At 47.5% G+C, this 16,067-nt stretch overlaps 1 protein-coding gene across 1 annotated transcript in view; it reads right to left on the bottom strand.

Annotated features, from left to right (window-relative positions):
- Window positions 1–16,067, bottom strand: part of GABRA3 (gamma-aminobutyric acid type A receptor subunit alpha3) — a 68,622-nt gene that overhangs the window by 43,821 nt on the left and 8,734 nt on the right. The window contains exons 2-3 of the mRNA XM_055818233.1: window positions 14,938–15,066; window positions 10,483–10,604 (exon numbers count right to left, since the gene is read on the bottom strand). Of these exons, the coding sequence (XP_055674208.1) occupies window positions 10,483–10,604; window positions 14,938–15,066 (251 nt within the window). The remainder of the gene's footprint in view (window positions 1–10,482; window positions 10,605–14,937; window positions 15,067–16,067) is intronic.

Here is a 16,067-nt window from a genome sequence, read left to right as displayed (position 1 = left end):
ATTACAGCTTCAAATTGTGTTCCTTCAGGAGACAAATCCTAGCAGGTAAATTGGTAGGAGCTGAGTGGATCCGGAGGCTGATGGAGCTAATCCCAGGAATGCTTAAATGCAAAGGCCCAGGGAGCCTCAGTCAAACTTGACATGATTGCTGAAGCTCACTGCTGTGCTTAATTCTCAGGTGCTGCCTGCTCGGAGGGGTGTGAAAAGCAGAGGAAAAGGCAGAGCACTGGGACTGAAAGCCACACACCAGCTTTAAGGTCAGGACATCAGCCCTCAGCAAAACCATGCACCAGCCAAACAGCAGCAAGACAGCAGTTCCTGTCCACCTCATTGTGGAAACCACATGGGGAAACATCACAGTTGTCCCTCAGAAGTTTAAAAACATTTTCCTAGCCCAGCCTCCAGCAGGGGGACACAGGCTCAGCGGACACTTCTTGCTGACTCCAGACTTCACATTAATTGTGCTGTCCCACCAGCCATTAATCAAATGTCTTCCACTGGCATTTTTATTGAAAATCAATTTAATAAAGTAGGTGGGAGTCCACATGCTTCCATAACATTAGATAAATATTCATGGGGGCTTGTGCTGCTTTAGCTAAATGAGTTTTTTAAATTTAACTGGTGCAATTCCCTTGTTCCTTAATATATAGCTTGGCTTGCCTGTGTTCAGGAGTAGAGACGAGGTGGGACTCAGCCCTGAGCTGACTTGCTCTCAGGCACAACAGAGAACAATCCTTTTCTATCAAGCCAACACCTTTTGGCAAGGATATTGTCATCTGTGATTGGAAATGCCGGTCTGCTGGGGTCAGCGTCACCTGGTGCGAATCCCCAGAGCCAAGGCTGAATTCAGAGGGGCCATTTAGATCTGAAAACTCATTTCCAGCCACTAAGAGTGTGGCCACCATTTCTGCCTCCGTGGGTGTGCCATTTGATTTCAGCTTTTCCCTCCCTGTTTAAGCAGCCATTGTGCTCCGACAGGAAAAATTAACGAAAGCCATCAGAAAACACATTTTCCCTGATGCTTACTGAAGGGGGTTGAAAGGCTTCCAGCTACCAAAATATACAATGCACCAGTGAAAGAACAGAAACACACCCACACAAAGCTTCAAAATTCATGGGGTGCACGAATCCTAGAAGAAGGGATGAACACCAAGCTCACCCCACTGAGCCAACCTCCAGCTGCAGCCCTAGCTGTGAGCATCTGCCCCGGGGAGGGCAGGTTAACCCCTCGCTCCCCGAGGAGGCTGCAGAGCAGCCTTGACGGAGGCTCCTTACTGCTGTCCTCCTGCTCAAAGGCAGTTATTAGAGTCCAGACGGAAGAAAGGAAGAATCTGACGCATTGATCAAATTTCGTAGAAAGGCAGGATTCAGACAATCCTTATCAGTTTCTTTACAGCATCTAACAGTTTCTTTGTTAACTGGAGCAGTGAGGAGCTACAGCTTCCAATAAGCAGCAATGCAGGGCAATTCAACCACTGCCAGGACTCTTGTCATGTTATCCTAGTGATACCCTTCTCTTGAAAGGCAGTGCTTTAGAAATCAAGCACATCATCATTTTGCTTTTGTTATTAACGCAAACTGACTTGTTTTCATCGTTACAGCCTCGACCTAATTCCCCATGCACATGCTCCCTACAGCAGCTCAGATTTCTGGACAGGATTTGCTTTCCCTGTGCTTTAATGACATGAAGGTTGTGACTAGCCCTGCGGACACGCACAGATAGCCTGAGCCCAGGAATAGGGTGCAACCAGCCCGCCCTGCCCCACGCGAGAGCTACTGAGGGTTGTGTTTCTTACACCCCAGTTCCATGGTGGCAGCAGTATGAAGACAAATGGAGTCCATGAAGTGCCACCATAATAATTTTCTGCTCGTCCCCAGCAGCTACCGATGCAGCAGAGGTGGACAATGCCCACGTTCTGATGCCGCGAGATAGTCTAGTCACTCAGTTCCTCCCCAAACACAGCATTGGCTGTGGGGACAGTTCTGCAAGCCTCTGAGATTACTCATTTCTCCAATTTCCCACCTATTAAGATAGCAGTCCTGCTTCTGAGAGATCACCCTTGCCGGAGACAAACTGCCTGTCAGCAAACAGCATTAAATACAGGGTATAATATTCGACAGATAATGGCATGCTTTTAGTTTTTTCTCTCTTGCATGCAGGTCACACAACTAATGTCATCTCCAAACGCTGAAATCCTAGATGTGAAAAGGTAAAGCTTAATTGCCTTGAACAGCAACTCTTGTATTGACTCCAACATAAGGCCCATAAATATTAATACAGCTATATTTAGCCCCTTTCAATTATACATACAAAATTAAACATCTTTCTGGGAACAAATCAGTTCAGATAGGGCTTGAGTTTTTTCCTTTTCCCTTTTTAATGCATTCTGCATGAAAATAATAATAATTCTAGTAGAGCTAAGGCTCTAGAAAGAAAAGAACAGTGGATGGAGGCAGAGACTCAGATACTTCCACCTGGTTGAACTAACTTGCTCTGCAGGTATTCAGAGGCACTTGCACATTCCTAACCTCACCCCTGCCCCACCTGGTTCCCCTCTTACTGGTCAGATTCAATCCCTTTTCTGACTGGCAAACTGGGACCCACTGAAGGTGGGGGCACAGAGGGGGGGGGCACATGGGGGAACCAGCCCAGCCTGGGACCTCAGGCCCCAACATCACGTTATGGGAGGGGGATGCTGGAGGAGGGACTCCTGCCCCGTTGGAGGGGAGAGGTCCCATCTGCAGCACGGCCATGCCCACACAATGCCTTCTGCAGTTAAAGACTACCTCTTTTGTATAAAAATCACATTCACTTTCCTGATTTTCAAATTAATTATATGTTGCTTTTCCTTGCCAAAGTGGACTTAATGTTATTAACGTTACATGACAAAGAGAAGCTATCAGAAAGCTTCTCTCATAATGATGGTTAGATTGATCAGGAAAGATTTCATGCTTTTGTTCCTCATGCAAGCAAACAGGGCCCTTTTCTAGGAAAAGGCTTTTTCAAATTCTCAGGCAAGACAAGGTGCATCTCTCCAAAGGGAAGAGCTCTAATCTTTCAAGCACAAAAGCCTGTCATTCAATTCCCACATGTGCACAGACCCTTTACAGAAAACACAACTTGTGGAAAGAAGACTTTGCACCTTTATTTTTTGCAAGAGAGTGGCCTTAACTGGCTAAAGTGACATTCACAGCTCTCCAGGAGGCATGTCTTCGGGTGGGTAAGTAGGAATGCAGGACTGCAAAAATCTGATCTGGCCTGTATGAACACAAACTTCCTTGACAAGAATTCAGATGTGTGCAGTAAGTCTTGTGCAGATCTTCTGCCACCTTCCCCTTTGCAAATTGCTGTTGTTTAGTGGATTTTTTTAATGGTCATCAGATCCTTTCCTTGACAAAGTTTCTTGTACCAGAACTGATCCTTCAAAAAAAAAAAAAGGCACCTGAAATGACTTTTGCAATGTTGATATAGCATCTTGAATTTTCAGACACAATTTATTTCACTCCAGTTATGAATCATTTCATCCACTGATTCAGTCTGAACTTTGTCATCAATAGGATTTTCCAGCAGGTTTTGGGGGAGGGAAGAAAAATCATATGCTTTTCTCCATGCCTGTTCTCATCACTTTGGTTTGAATTATGTTCTTCCAGAAGGTAAAGTGAACGGGGTGTCCTTTTCTCACAATACAAATTGCACATTAAAAATTCTCTCTAGGCTATACTGTATGCTATATGGACAACTGCCAGTAGTCCACAAAGACTTTTTTTTTTTAAAATAAACATTAGCTGTATATCCTTCAGAGGCAGATTTTTAAAGTAAGCTACAGGTTAGTACACACAGACAAAGAAATCATTACATGAAATTCCTGCCCCACCAGACTTGCTGAGAGCTTTGCCATTTACTTCAGCGGGGTGAGAATTTCACTCTGACTTTTAACAGTATTTAGTTAAGGGACCCTGCACGGTTTAGCCTCATAGTTTTGCATCAACTCACTCCCCAAAGCCCCGTGCATCTCCCAGAGCCTCACAAACATTCCAATATTTTTATTTAATCAAACAATAAGCTTTAAATAAATGAAACAGCACTAATGAGCCAACAGGTCTGAATCAGCAGCATTAATCCCCCCACCGCAGGGGGCCTGGGTAGATATTTGATTGCTTCTTCCAGATGGAACTGGGCTGAAATTCACCACCAACATGATCAACGACTTTGCCTCATCAGACTTAATCAGGGCCTCTGTACAGGTACATGAACGGCTGCAAATGTTTTATCCTTTCACTCAACGAATAAAATAACTGCTGTTTCCTCAATATTTGACCAGTTGGTTCACCACCAGCTTCCCAGAATAAACCAATTAAAGTTGTTTTTAAACTCTACAATACCTAATAAAAAACCCCCTTATTTCACAATCCATATCAAAGACACATTATAAATCCTTTACAGAGGACTAAACGAATGGAAATTTCTAATAAACGAGTAGCAGCCATAGTCCAACAGATCAATAAAGACATCTTTGCAAGCAGTTTATAGCCATCTATAACATCATCTACTAATGTTCTTAAAACCATCTAACACATGTTTAACATGCTTAAGCATCAGTTCCCCCCTTCCAAAGTCATTATAAACAAATAGCTGATCCCATCTCCAACACACACACACCAGCTTCCCCTCAGGCAGGGATCAGCTGCTTAGCTTTTGCAGGGGTTCACTGCAGGTGTCTGATCTAGCACTGAAGCTCTGAGATGTTACTCCAGTACAAATCACCGGGGTAAAAAATTCCTCCAAATGGATTTACTTTCCTAGAAAAATTTCTCACCCTTTGGGGAAAATCTTACTTCTTGCCTACATGCATGGATATATGGAGGGGTTAGCAGCTTGGGGCAGACTCCTCATTGGAACCACTCACAGCAAACGAAGGCATCACCTAAAAAAAGGCATACGAAGTAGTGCGAGTAACATCTTCCCATTCACAACCCCGGCAGCCTGGGGGCTTGGTTGCAGCCCCTCTGGAGAGCCCAGGAGCATGCAGCCCAGGGACAGCCTCGTCACTGGTCATCGACTTTGCCCACATGACTGCCCCCATGGAGAGTGTGGCTGGGCAGAGACCTGCCACGGTGGTCCAGTCTTTCCTGGCACTGCAGGGACACAGGCAGACGCAAGATGCCCCCGAAGGATCTGGTGCTGACCTGAAGCCCAGGTGCCATTTCACACCAAAAGCTAGGAACTCCTTTTCACAGCGGGTTTCTGACCCCTGCAGAGTGTTTGTGATATCCCTGAAGCTTTGATACAGGCTTGTTGCCCTAAGCAAATTCGTAACTTATTTAAGAGACTTTCACCCTTAGGCATAGCTGTCAAACCCGTATTCGTCACTTGCCTTCTGATGTGTGCATGCCTTTTCACACAGAGCTCCCTCCCTCTGTACACCATGGGTTTAAACAGCAGCACAACTGGGATTTCTGCATGAGAGAGGAGAGCATCAGGGCTGTGCAAATCCATGGCAAAGATGCCTCTGGAGAGCTGCACCCAAGGGGAAGACAACCTTTTTTTCAATTTGTTCATAGATCTTAACTTCAGAAGTTTGACGAGACAGAGCAGGGTCCCCGTTGCCCAGAAAGGTAAATAGAAGAAAACACTGTTCAGGCAATGCCTCAGCTTCAAATTAAAACTCATCAAGGAATCTCAGAAAAAGACAAAAATCTGAGATAAGACATGGATTTTTTCTAAGAAAGGATCAGATTCCTCCCTGGAGTATTCAGTACAAGGCATGAAGTCAGATCAGAGAGAAAAGATGAGAAGAGATGAGAAATTGGGAGAGGTGGAACGTTAAGACAGAAAACCGGATTAAACACAGTCCAGAAACCCTGGAAATCATAACAAACCACAAAGGACCACTGGGTTTGTCATCTCATGTTTCTCTTGCACAAACAGATCTAGATAATGTTTATGACAAACTACAGGCAGCCTCATCACACACAGGTTGAAAAACTGCGGAAGAGTTCAAGGCCAGACCAAGTCTGGAATTGCTTTAATCCAGTTGCCTGTGTTTGCTGGTCCCAGTAAACTCCATGCTCTGAAAACTTCAGTAGGCTGCTGACTCTCAACTGTCCAGAAGTACATCATGCAGACACAGCCCGGCAGGATGCTCACCAGCCAGCGTTCCCTCAGTGGGGCTGAGTCAGCCATCTAGGGACTCCAGAGACAGGTGGTACAAACTTGAAGGAAATAACATGAGATACCTTGTAAGCAATGCTGCATCTGAGAGGGATAACACCAATCGATCCTAGCCTAGCTGTTTAACATGGTACAAATTACTTTTTAATTGCAATCGGAGAAACTGTCTTATCTGGAATGTTTACAGCCCATCTTTTAGAAAACTGAACAGCCTACTCGTTCTTTCTCTTCCTTAGGGAAAAATCTTTTCCTCCTTGGCATCCCCTGGAAAAGGTCAACAGTTTTCTGGAGTGCAGGCTTCCCAAAACCACCTGATACAGAGGCTTTGCTCACCACTGCTCCAGATGCCCCGTGGGTTCCTCATCCTTCTACCAAATAGCACCTCAGACACATTCCCAGCCCCCATGAAGCAGTCAATCTCTGGCTGAGCTGAAGAAATCCCTACCCCATTTTGCAAACAGCTACAAAAAGGCCACATGTTCCTCCTCCCTGAGCAGTAAGGTGCCCCCCAGTAGCTTTGTATTACCAAAGCTGTAAGGAAGGAAAAGGCTGGGGCAAGTCTGGAAACCTCCCCAGGCATTCACTAGATGGTTGTGGTCAGTTGCAGCGCAATAAACCGAACTTCATTGGTGAGGAAATAAGGCTGCAGGAGGTGCAGCTGCACAGGGACCATCACTGAACCTCAAACAACCCAGCCACCACATCCCCTCTCACGGTAACTGTGCTGGGCATCACGCTGGCCATGTAAGGATTGCAGAACTTCATTCACTCTTCACAGTAAGCAGCACAAGGATATACCGGGTATTTTTGTGCATCCTGCATTCCTGGAGGATCACTCACACTCCCATCGCTCACATCCCACTCCTTGAGCATCTCTTCATTTTTGGGTGTACGATGTCTCTCCCTTTCTCAGCCAGTTCTACCTCTTTCCCATGGCCACATCTACTCCCTCCTACTCCTGCAAGCTAGGCAAACTCCAGGTTCAAAGCTGAGGCCTCTCCATGTGCCAGCTCTGCAGGGAGCCCCAGCAAAGAGAATTTGGGAGCTATAAATAGAGGCCCCTCACTGTAGCCCCCACAGGGCTGGGCAGAGGATCTGCGTGATTGCATAGCTCCAGACCAGGAGTGGAGGCCAGCGCTGTCCATAGAAACTCTCAGTGGGAGATTTTCTTATCCTACAAGGTTGGCCTTGACAACAGATGTCTCCATCCCCTCAGGGTCCATTTCTGTTCCTCTTCAGACTTAATAACCAATCTGCCTTGTGTTTTCCCAGGGGAAACAGAGGTTATCTGCTAATAGTTCCTCTCCTTCCACACTCTGAGTCCTATAACATGATCTATTCATGCAGCTACCCCTTTCCCAAGCCCAGACTCTATTTCAGTGGTCATGGAGCCAAATGAAAGACTCAGCTTTGTCACTAAGAGCAAACCAGCCCCAACTCACCTGGCAGACACAGGCAGAAATCTCCTACCAGCCATGCAAGACTTCTCTGTGACACTAATGTTTGTGTCCCCAGTGCTATGGGGCATTCCTGCAGAATGAGGGGTCTGACAGCCACCTTCACCCCCACCTTCCCTCATCTAAGCTAGCCTAGAGTATGCTCACAAACCTCTACATGCTGTCAAGACTGCAAGGACTCCTCGCTGGAGAGAATGTGCTGAGCCACCTCTTGGGGAGAGGAGCTGCAGCAAAGCACAGGGCCACCCTCGCCTGGAGCCTGGCTCTGCGGCACTGGGCACTCCCGAGCAGCTTCAGCACTGGTTTGCTTCAGTTTGTGTCTGCAGCATCCTGGTAGGAAGATGAGCTCTGGCATGGGAGCTATTAGAGTGGGTGGCAGCAGATGGTGGAAACAGAGGGGATAAGAAAATAAATACAAAGAGGCTATCTTGAGGGGAGAAGTCACCACATCGACACTCTGTTGCTTAAACAGTCTCTTTTCCCAAAGCCTAAACAAACATTGCTCGGTTGCCGGTGCACAAGGAGGCAGCTCTGCCGAAAGCAGAAGACAGGCACCGGGGCACACATAGCCCCAAGATGTGCTGCAGCCTTGCACCTCGCTCAGCCCTTTGTGCCCCAACCCAGTGTTTTCAGGGGGATCTGTCTCATACAGAGCAGGGAAACCAAGGCCAAGAAGGGACCCCCTGTGTCCTGCTTCCTGGTTACCCACAATTTAGGCCTGTCCGTCTTTCCGTTAGCTTGTGCATGGGCACAATACCACCACGTCTGCCCTTTCCATGGACACCAAAGCAGGACTGCATGGTGCTCTCACCTGACATCCTCAGAAAAGCAATATATTCCTGAGGAAAATGGGGAGAGCCAGTGCTGCTGGGGCTTAAAAGGACTGCCCATTGCTGCCTCACAGGAAAACTAATGTACCTTGTAAGTCACTGAATCACCCAGCAGCACAGCCACTAATTTGAAGCAAAGCTATCCTTTTCAGAGATCTCACATAACCTTGGACAGCAGGAACCCAGTCTCTTGCTCACTACCACCCCAGGCTATTTGATTAACCCCTAAGTCTAGAGTCTGCAGCAGGACTATTTCTGCTTCTCTGGCCACCAGCACCGGTGGGAAAGTTATTTTCCTCCAGTGCTCTTCCTGATAAGCAGCCCTGACAGACTTCCAAAGAATAAAAGACCAGACTTGGGGAAAACAGATCCAGCAGTGGGGACAACTCATGTGCAGCCAAGAGCCCTTGTCAAAACCTCCCATCTGGGTCTGCGAGAGTGCTCCATGAGGGGAAATCAGAGGTGAAAGCAGTCTTTAAACATGCAGTGTCTGGTTCAGGCAAAGGCAATGTATTATGCTAAGCACGTTATTAAAGGATCTAAAGCAACAGAGCAGAGATTCCAAGAAAGGTTTTAACTTCCGCAGCAAGGGGCTCCTGGGAGTCCTCTTGTTAATACTTTGCATGGGGTTGTCTGCAACCGAGCCCAAAGTGAACACAAATGCCTCCTCAGTCCCCTTTCAGAATTCATTTCAGTTAAATCAATACAGCCATCGGGGAGACTTGAGGAGGCAAAGCTATTAGTGGGACCGCAGTTAATTCTGGGGGAAAGAAACAAGCAACAAAAGCAATAAAACTGATGGATGGCTTATGCAGGCACAGTAACTCTTTCCTATCCAGGTACGGCAGCACAGCAGCCCATCAGAGTGAGGACGCTTACTGGAGAAACTCTTCTTCCCCAGATTTTGCATGGTCTCTGATTGGGATAAAAGTACTCCTGAACTGGTGCAGAGCAGAGGGCTGGCACAGAGGCAGGTGTGGGCTGGCAAGAGACAACGAGGCTGCTCTGAGGAATGGAGGGTGCAATTCCAGGCTATTATTATATCACTGGAGCCCCCATCAGCATGCATGAGCTCAGGAAAGTTCATTCCCGACCTCCCTTGGCATCAGGACCTTCAGGGAACAGGGAAGCACATGGTGACTCCAGCTTTGGTTGGGAATTGTGGTCCAGCAGCACACCTCTGCAGCCAAGCAGGAAAGCTCAAAGCAGTGCAGAGACATCACCTCAGCAGCCCCTGTGGCACACAGTTGCTGGCACCTGACAGGGGTCATCTTCTTTGCCACAGGAATGCCCCTTGGCAACAATGTACCAAGAAACCACATAGGCCCATGTCTCCCTCATCTCACCAAGCAAGCTCTCGTCTGTCTTCCCCACACATCTCCCCATTGCTTCTGCCTCCTTATATCATGATAAATGTATGCCATAAACATTGGAAGGTGACTACCATAGTTTTGCTTTCTAAAGCACCTTAAACATCTGTAGGCGCTCGGAGAGGAACTCAGCAGCAGTATCTATAATGGCAGCAGTGTTAAAAGCAGCTCAGGGAACAGCAGAGCCCATCTGACAGCCCGGTGCCCAGACCAGCACACAGAGAAGAGCTTGCCAGGTGACAACTACATAAGAAATAGAAGATATTGAGATAGAGACTCTGTAGGACAGCCCACTAACCAAAAAGCAACACCAATGCAAGTTGAAGGTCCTGCAAACTAGTAGTATCATCATTTCTGAAAATGCAATGCCTATAAAAGTAGCAGAAATAAATTTAATCATATTTGCTCCATCTACAGGCCTATCAATGTAATGTCATAGAAGACCACAGCAGTCAAAGACTTGCACCTCTCACCTTACAAAATATCAAACAAGATAGCACAGACCCAAAATGGGGAAACCAGCAACAGACTGACTCTGGCGCTGATCCAGCCTCTCTTCCTGGCAGCACCAGACTTATTAAAGTGATCTGTGCAGATCTGTCATTTCTAAAGCTACACAGCTGTGGAAAACATCATCTCTCCACCCAACTGACCTCCAAGTCCAGGTCTCAGGCGGTTGTCATATCCATCCAACAGCCTGTCCAGGATGCGGGTGAAAATGGTGATGTTATCTTTGCTGTCATCAACGACGTCTGAGACATGCTTCTGAGAAAGCCTGGCATGCAGGGGGGACAAAAGAGAAAAAAACACCATCAGAAGAGAAACCTACTCTTTACACACTGTGAACAGTTACTGGAAATGAAGGGGTGGTTGGTTCATGCTCCAGCCTGTGCTGCAGTGGGCTCTGAACTGCAAGACCAGGTACGCCCATTAAGGTCATGTGCTTGCAAGATTCCCCACAGGGCATCTCAAATCAACTCCCCTCTGGCCTCTGTCACTGCAACCCTCACCACGGAAGCTGAGGCATCCCTGCTGCCCCATCCCCACCTTTCCATGCTGAGGGTCAGTGGCACCATGGGTAGTGGTTTAGGAGCCCTGTTTTGGGGGGAAGCCTTCCGCTGCCCCAGCATCCTTCACCTGTCCCTAAGAAAGGGCAGTTTACAAACAGAGGCAGCAGGTACCTTAGTTACTCAAGTGCCAGTATCTTCTTGTAGGCAGCATGGAAGAAATTATGCCAGTTATTCGCCATATAGAGCCATTCCCAAATTCTCTGCTGGGAAGAGGGAAGGGAGGTAGAAAAGCAGGAATTCAGCAAAGCAGGCTTGAAGCCTGAGTCCATCACTAAAACTCTTTGTGAACCATTTCTTGAACTTTCCCTGTTTATAAAACCAAATGAGTTTTCACATTCCTATCTCTGCTCAACACAAGAAGCCTGGAGGCCCCCAAATAAGATTATTTCCTCAGGGCAATTTCTGCCCCAGGTGGCAGTAAATTTCTCAAACAAAGTTCATCTCACCGAGCAAAATCTTCAATGTACTTTTGCAAGCCCAAGGGACTCAAATAACACCTTTGAATTTTGTGTCTCCCTTTCAATCAACAGAAAAAGAGCCGGTGCATCCTTCTGAAATTGGCTGTCTCTAAAAGAGACTTCAGACAACACAAAGTACCAGTGCTATAGCTCCACGCACAGCCTCCCCCAGCAGAAAGAGCTGTTAGGACCAAAACAAACGAAAAGGCAGAAGATTAAGTAACAGCAAATCTAAAGAAAAATCTATAGAGATGCATAGGTTGTAAGGAAGATGGAAGGGGAAATAAAAGAGACACCAATGAGGCCAAAATAATATTAAGCAGCACAGACAGGCAGCAGGATGGCTGAGGAAGCCCAGCCAGGCAGTGGGAGAAAAGGCTGCTGGAGCAGAGGGATCCTCAGCAGCGGCACCAGGAGCCCCTCAGAAGTGGGACGGCCCTTACTGGCAGATCAGCTCCATGCCACTAATCAGAGAGGTAAGTGACTGGGGAGCATTGCCCAGACAAAGGCCATGAATGCAGCAAACTACAGGGACATTGGTGATGCAACATGTGGGTGCAATTACCAGGGAGGGGACCCGTGTCCTTCTGAAGCAGGGTCCCACTCCCCACAGCTGGGGGAAAAGAAGTCCCTAAATTTTGCTTTCAAACACTTCTGCCCCTTTCCTTCTCCTCCCTAGCATCATTTTCTTTTGCTCCAGTTGATGTGTGCAGCCCCTGTTTTAAGCATGCATCAGGAAGTAATTGGGGGGAAAAAGATCGGAGAGAGGAATATAATTTAAAGAGTTCAAAGCTTAATCCTGCTGTATCCCATCTGGTTAGACTAGTTACCCCTGACATGGTCCATTTGTAAATACCCTGTGAAGGGTCAGTAGGGTGACAAGTAGCAGAACTGGCTTGGAGTTTTCTATCAAAATCCTCTCCCAACAGAAGACCCAGCTTCTGTAAGATAAAAGAAGAGCAGAAAGTATTTTCTAGCAAAAGAAGAAAAACAGAGAGTAGGGTACGGGTATTTTTAGAGTCAGGCTGAATCAATACTATTTAGCATGCAGCAGCTAATTGAAATATTCCATTTTTGGCAATTTTGACATTAATTTGTGTTGGCATCAATGACCAAACACTCCGGGAAATTGCATTCAAGTGCTTGAGGTTTGTTTCTCCAGGGATCGGATGCCACCTCTCACAGAGCTGCTCGGCCTCCGGTTTTTATCAAACCAATATTTGCTATCATGGGAGAAGTGGTCAAGCCAGGAAGTTCAGCCTACAAGAGCCCAACAAGAGTAATAAAGTGCTTAAATTGGAGTTCCCATAGGGCATGGCAGTGAGGCATGGTCAGGAAAACACTTGTCCCAGCCCTAATTCAACTTGTCAGATCCAAAACATCAAAACACCATTGATATTATAAACTGCATCACAGCCTTCAAGACTTTCCATTTGAATCAAAACACTGGTTTTGGCTTTTCATCTGGACTTGAAATATTTGAAATAGCTGAACTCCCTACCGGGAAGCAGAATTTTGAGGAATTTAACAAATGTCTACTGTAATTAGTAAGATTTCAATTGTACCAGCTTTCAATAGATGTCATGGTTAAAAGCAATCTGTACCAGTGTCTGCTGATGGGTATATAACCATCTATAACTTATGAATAGCTAGCATGCTCATGAAAGCTCATTCATTAATGTTTTATAAGCTATCTTTAAAAATTACCCGTAATATAAAGAGTGAGAGGACAGATTTTTGTGAAGGAACTCCTGGCGGAGGCTCAGCAGTGATAGAAAAAATGAGTTTACAAATTTCAAAGCCATTTTACTTAGCCTGACATTTGAGGTTTCGACTTCAATATGAGCAGCGTGGGATTCACTCAGGAGGTGCTGGGGAAAAAGCAGCGCATGCAGGGTGAGGGAAAGGTGCAGGCAGGGAAGAGCCAGCAGCACCTCTGCCTGGTGCCTGATTTGGGCTAATTCCCCAACCCAGCCCAGGTCTGGGCAGGCATACCTAGCCTTAACATAAAGCTAAAGCTGCCCTTTAGCAAGGCATAAAGGAACTGCAAAGAGGTATGAAGATCGTGGTTTTAAAATAACTAGAAGCCCTCAGGCAGGGAAGACAACTTTACAGCAAATTTAATTAGGATGGGCTTGAGAAAAAGTCATTGCCTTGCCACCCGTTCCCCGTGCACATGCTCTCTGGAGAGCTGGCTGCCACATCAGCACGCTAACCTCCAAACAAGGATCCCCCACATGCAATTTAGGAAACAAATCCTCCTGTGGACCAGAGCAATACCCACGTGGCAGGTGGCAAAGGAGCAGCAGCGGTGGTAGCAGCGTCAGTGAATATATGATGGAGAGCAAAAGGGCAGTGGTGGGGAAGGAAGAGGCAGGGCTGCAGGCACGGGGGCTGCCAACACCACCCCCACCCCCCCACCAGCTGGCATGGGGACGGGGACCCAGCCCCAGCAGGCTGGAGGGGAAGGCGAGAGGCCAGTGCCTGGGGTGCCTGTGCCCATGCAGGGAGGCAGGGGCAGTACATCCATAGGAGGGTCAGCATCTACATGTCAGGGCATGCTCGGGATGCATTTGCTTATGCAAAGTGAGATCCAAGCAGGTGAAGTGACGTGGGCAGGACAGGGTAGGAGTGTGCAGCAGGGCAACCCGCTGCACACAGAGGCGTGCATGAGTGAAGCAGGAGTGACAGCACTGACATCTTTTCATGCATGAAAATCATTGATAGCTGCAGGACTCGTAACTCAACAGATAGCATTTCAGTGTCCGTACCTGGCACTCTAAAGGTTTTCCTAAATTTTTTATAGAAGTCATGTATTATTTGCATTTCTCTCCCTCTGCACAGAGCTCCTCCCTCCTTGCGGCTGGCAGGCAGCGCTGGGGGTGTCTCTGCTCCCTTCTTCGAAGGGCTCTCGGAGCTCACCGAGCTTCAGCACAGGCTCCAGCCAGATGCAGAGGAGGGCTGCAGAGCCTGTCATGGACTAACAGGCTTTCGTCTTCTCCTGACAGCTCCCAGAAGCTGGGAAGGCGAGGCTGGTGGCAGTGCTCTCTGTGCTGGGGCAGCGCGAGCCTACATGCCCAGGGACACCAGCCCAGGCAGAGGGCGAGCAGCATGCCCAGCCAGAGCCGCCATGCTGCAGCAGATAGGTGTGCTGCTCGCGGGTCGTTATACCATAAACAGCTACCCAGCCGAAGCAGTTTCATTTTCTCTTCTTTAAAAGAGTATTAAAAAATTAAAGCAGGGGGAGTCTCTCTTCCAGGTTAAAACTCATCCAAGCTAAGTCCTTGCCCAGAGTGAATTGTGCAGAGGCCAAATCTGAAAATTGGTTTCGTTGCAAAAAACGCTGACAACTGTCCTTAGTGAGAGCACCTCAGATAATGCTAATGTAATCAGTCAGTTCAGCCTGAATAGTCCTTAGGTGAAAGGCATGGGGACAGTGACAAGGGGAGGGTCAAACACAGCAGAGATGCTTTTTAGTGCTTTGCCCTGGATTACTTCACACAGGTACTGGCCCCGGGATAATTAAGCACACCAAGAGGACTGCAGCCTTAGCCAACAGCCTCAGCGCTCACCACCTTACCCAGCATCAGCAGGGACAGCCAAAACCAGGACTAGGACTCCAAGGCTAACAAGAGAGAGCGACCCTGTTCCCGGGATCCTCAGCGCCATGGCGTCAGCACGTGGCGACCAGCAAGCAAGCCTCCAAAACCTGCCAGGGTGGGCACAGAGGGAAAGGAAAGAAGAGAAAAGAGATTTTACTTACTAGGAGAGAAGCAATCCACTTAGTTCAGTTTCTCCTAGCAGTTCATCCATGTTAGCCAGCAGTCAGTATTTCTGGGGTTCTGTATTTGAAGCCCCAGAGGATCCCCCCGCAGGGACCCAGAGGACCCAGGTCCTGTGCAGCACTGCTGGCCCAGGGGATGTGGCAGCATAGGATCAGAGCCAAGCATGTACATACACATACAAACTCTCACCCCATCTTCACAGTCTGTCCAGCAGCTCCCCAAGTGCTTCAGCATCTTGCAGCAACTGGTTCTTTCAGCTATCACTCCCTCCTCTTCCTCACTCTGTACTCTCAGTCATTGCCTTCCCCTTGCAGCAGCTCCCAGTTCCCCTACTACCTGTGCTACCCTGGGGACACCCACACAGCAGAACCAGTTGCAAAGTCTCAAGACCCATTTTTTCCAAATGTCTTTTTCTGGACAGTTAGGTCCTCATTTAACTCTGGTAATGACACTGCCAGAAATTACTAAATTTGAGCACTGAGGCCCAAGGTAATGGGAGTGTTTGTCTGTACCTCACTTAGCGTGCTTAGATTTTTCATTAATGCTCAGTTTTATTTTTATTGTGATGTTACTGCACATTTAACTGTTTTCCCCTTTTATGTATCTCATTATGCTGATGCACCTTGGACGGCCTGTATAAATACAGCTTGTTGTGACGTCTCCACAGCCTGATACCTCATGTGTGGCGCACACAGGATTCAGCCCAGCAGAAGCTCAGCACACACAGCAGCTAGGCAGAACTGGCCAGTGTGATATGGCTATCCAGAGTCATAAAGGTAGGCTCACTTCAATCACAGTCTGCAGAAACCAGGGCAAGATGTTGTTGCCAGCCAAACCTGACCTCTGGATTTCCCCACCTAATGGGCACTAACATCGCAGAGCCTTGGGCAGCTCCTTTCAGCATTGAAGGAGATGCTGGCTTGAA

This window comes from Falco peregrinus, chromosome 13 (assembly GCF_023634155.1).
Source record: "Falco peregrinus isolate bFalPer1 chromosome 13, bFalPer1.pri, whole genome shotgun sequence".
In the NCBI taxonomy this organism is placed as follows: domain Eukaryota; kingdom Metazoa; phylum Chordata; class Aves; order Falconiformes; family Falconidae; genus Falco; species Falco peregrinus.
This window is presented reverse-complemented; position numbering and strand designations above follow the sequence as displayed.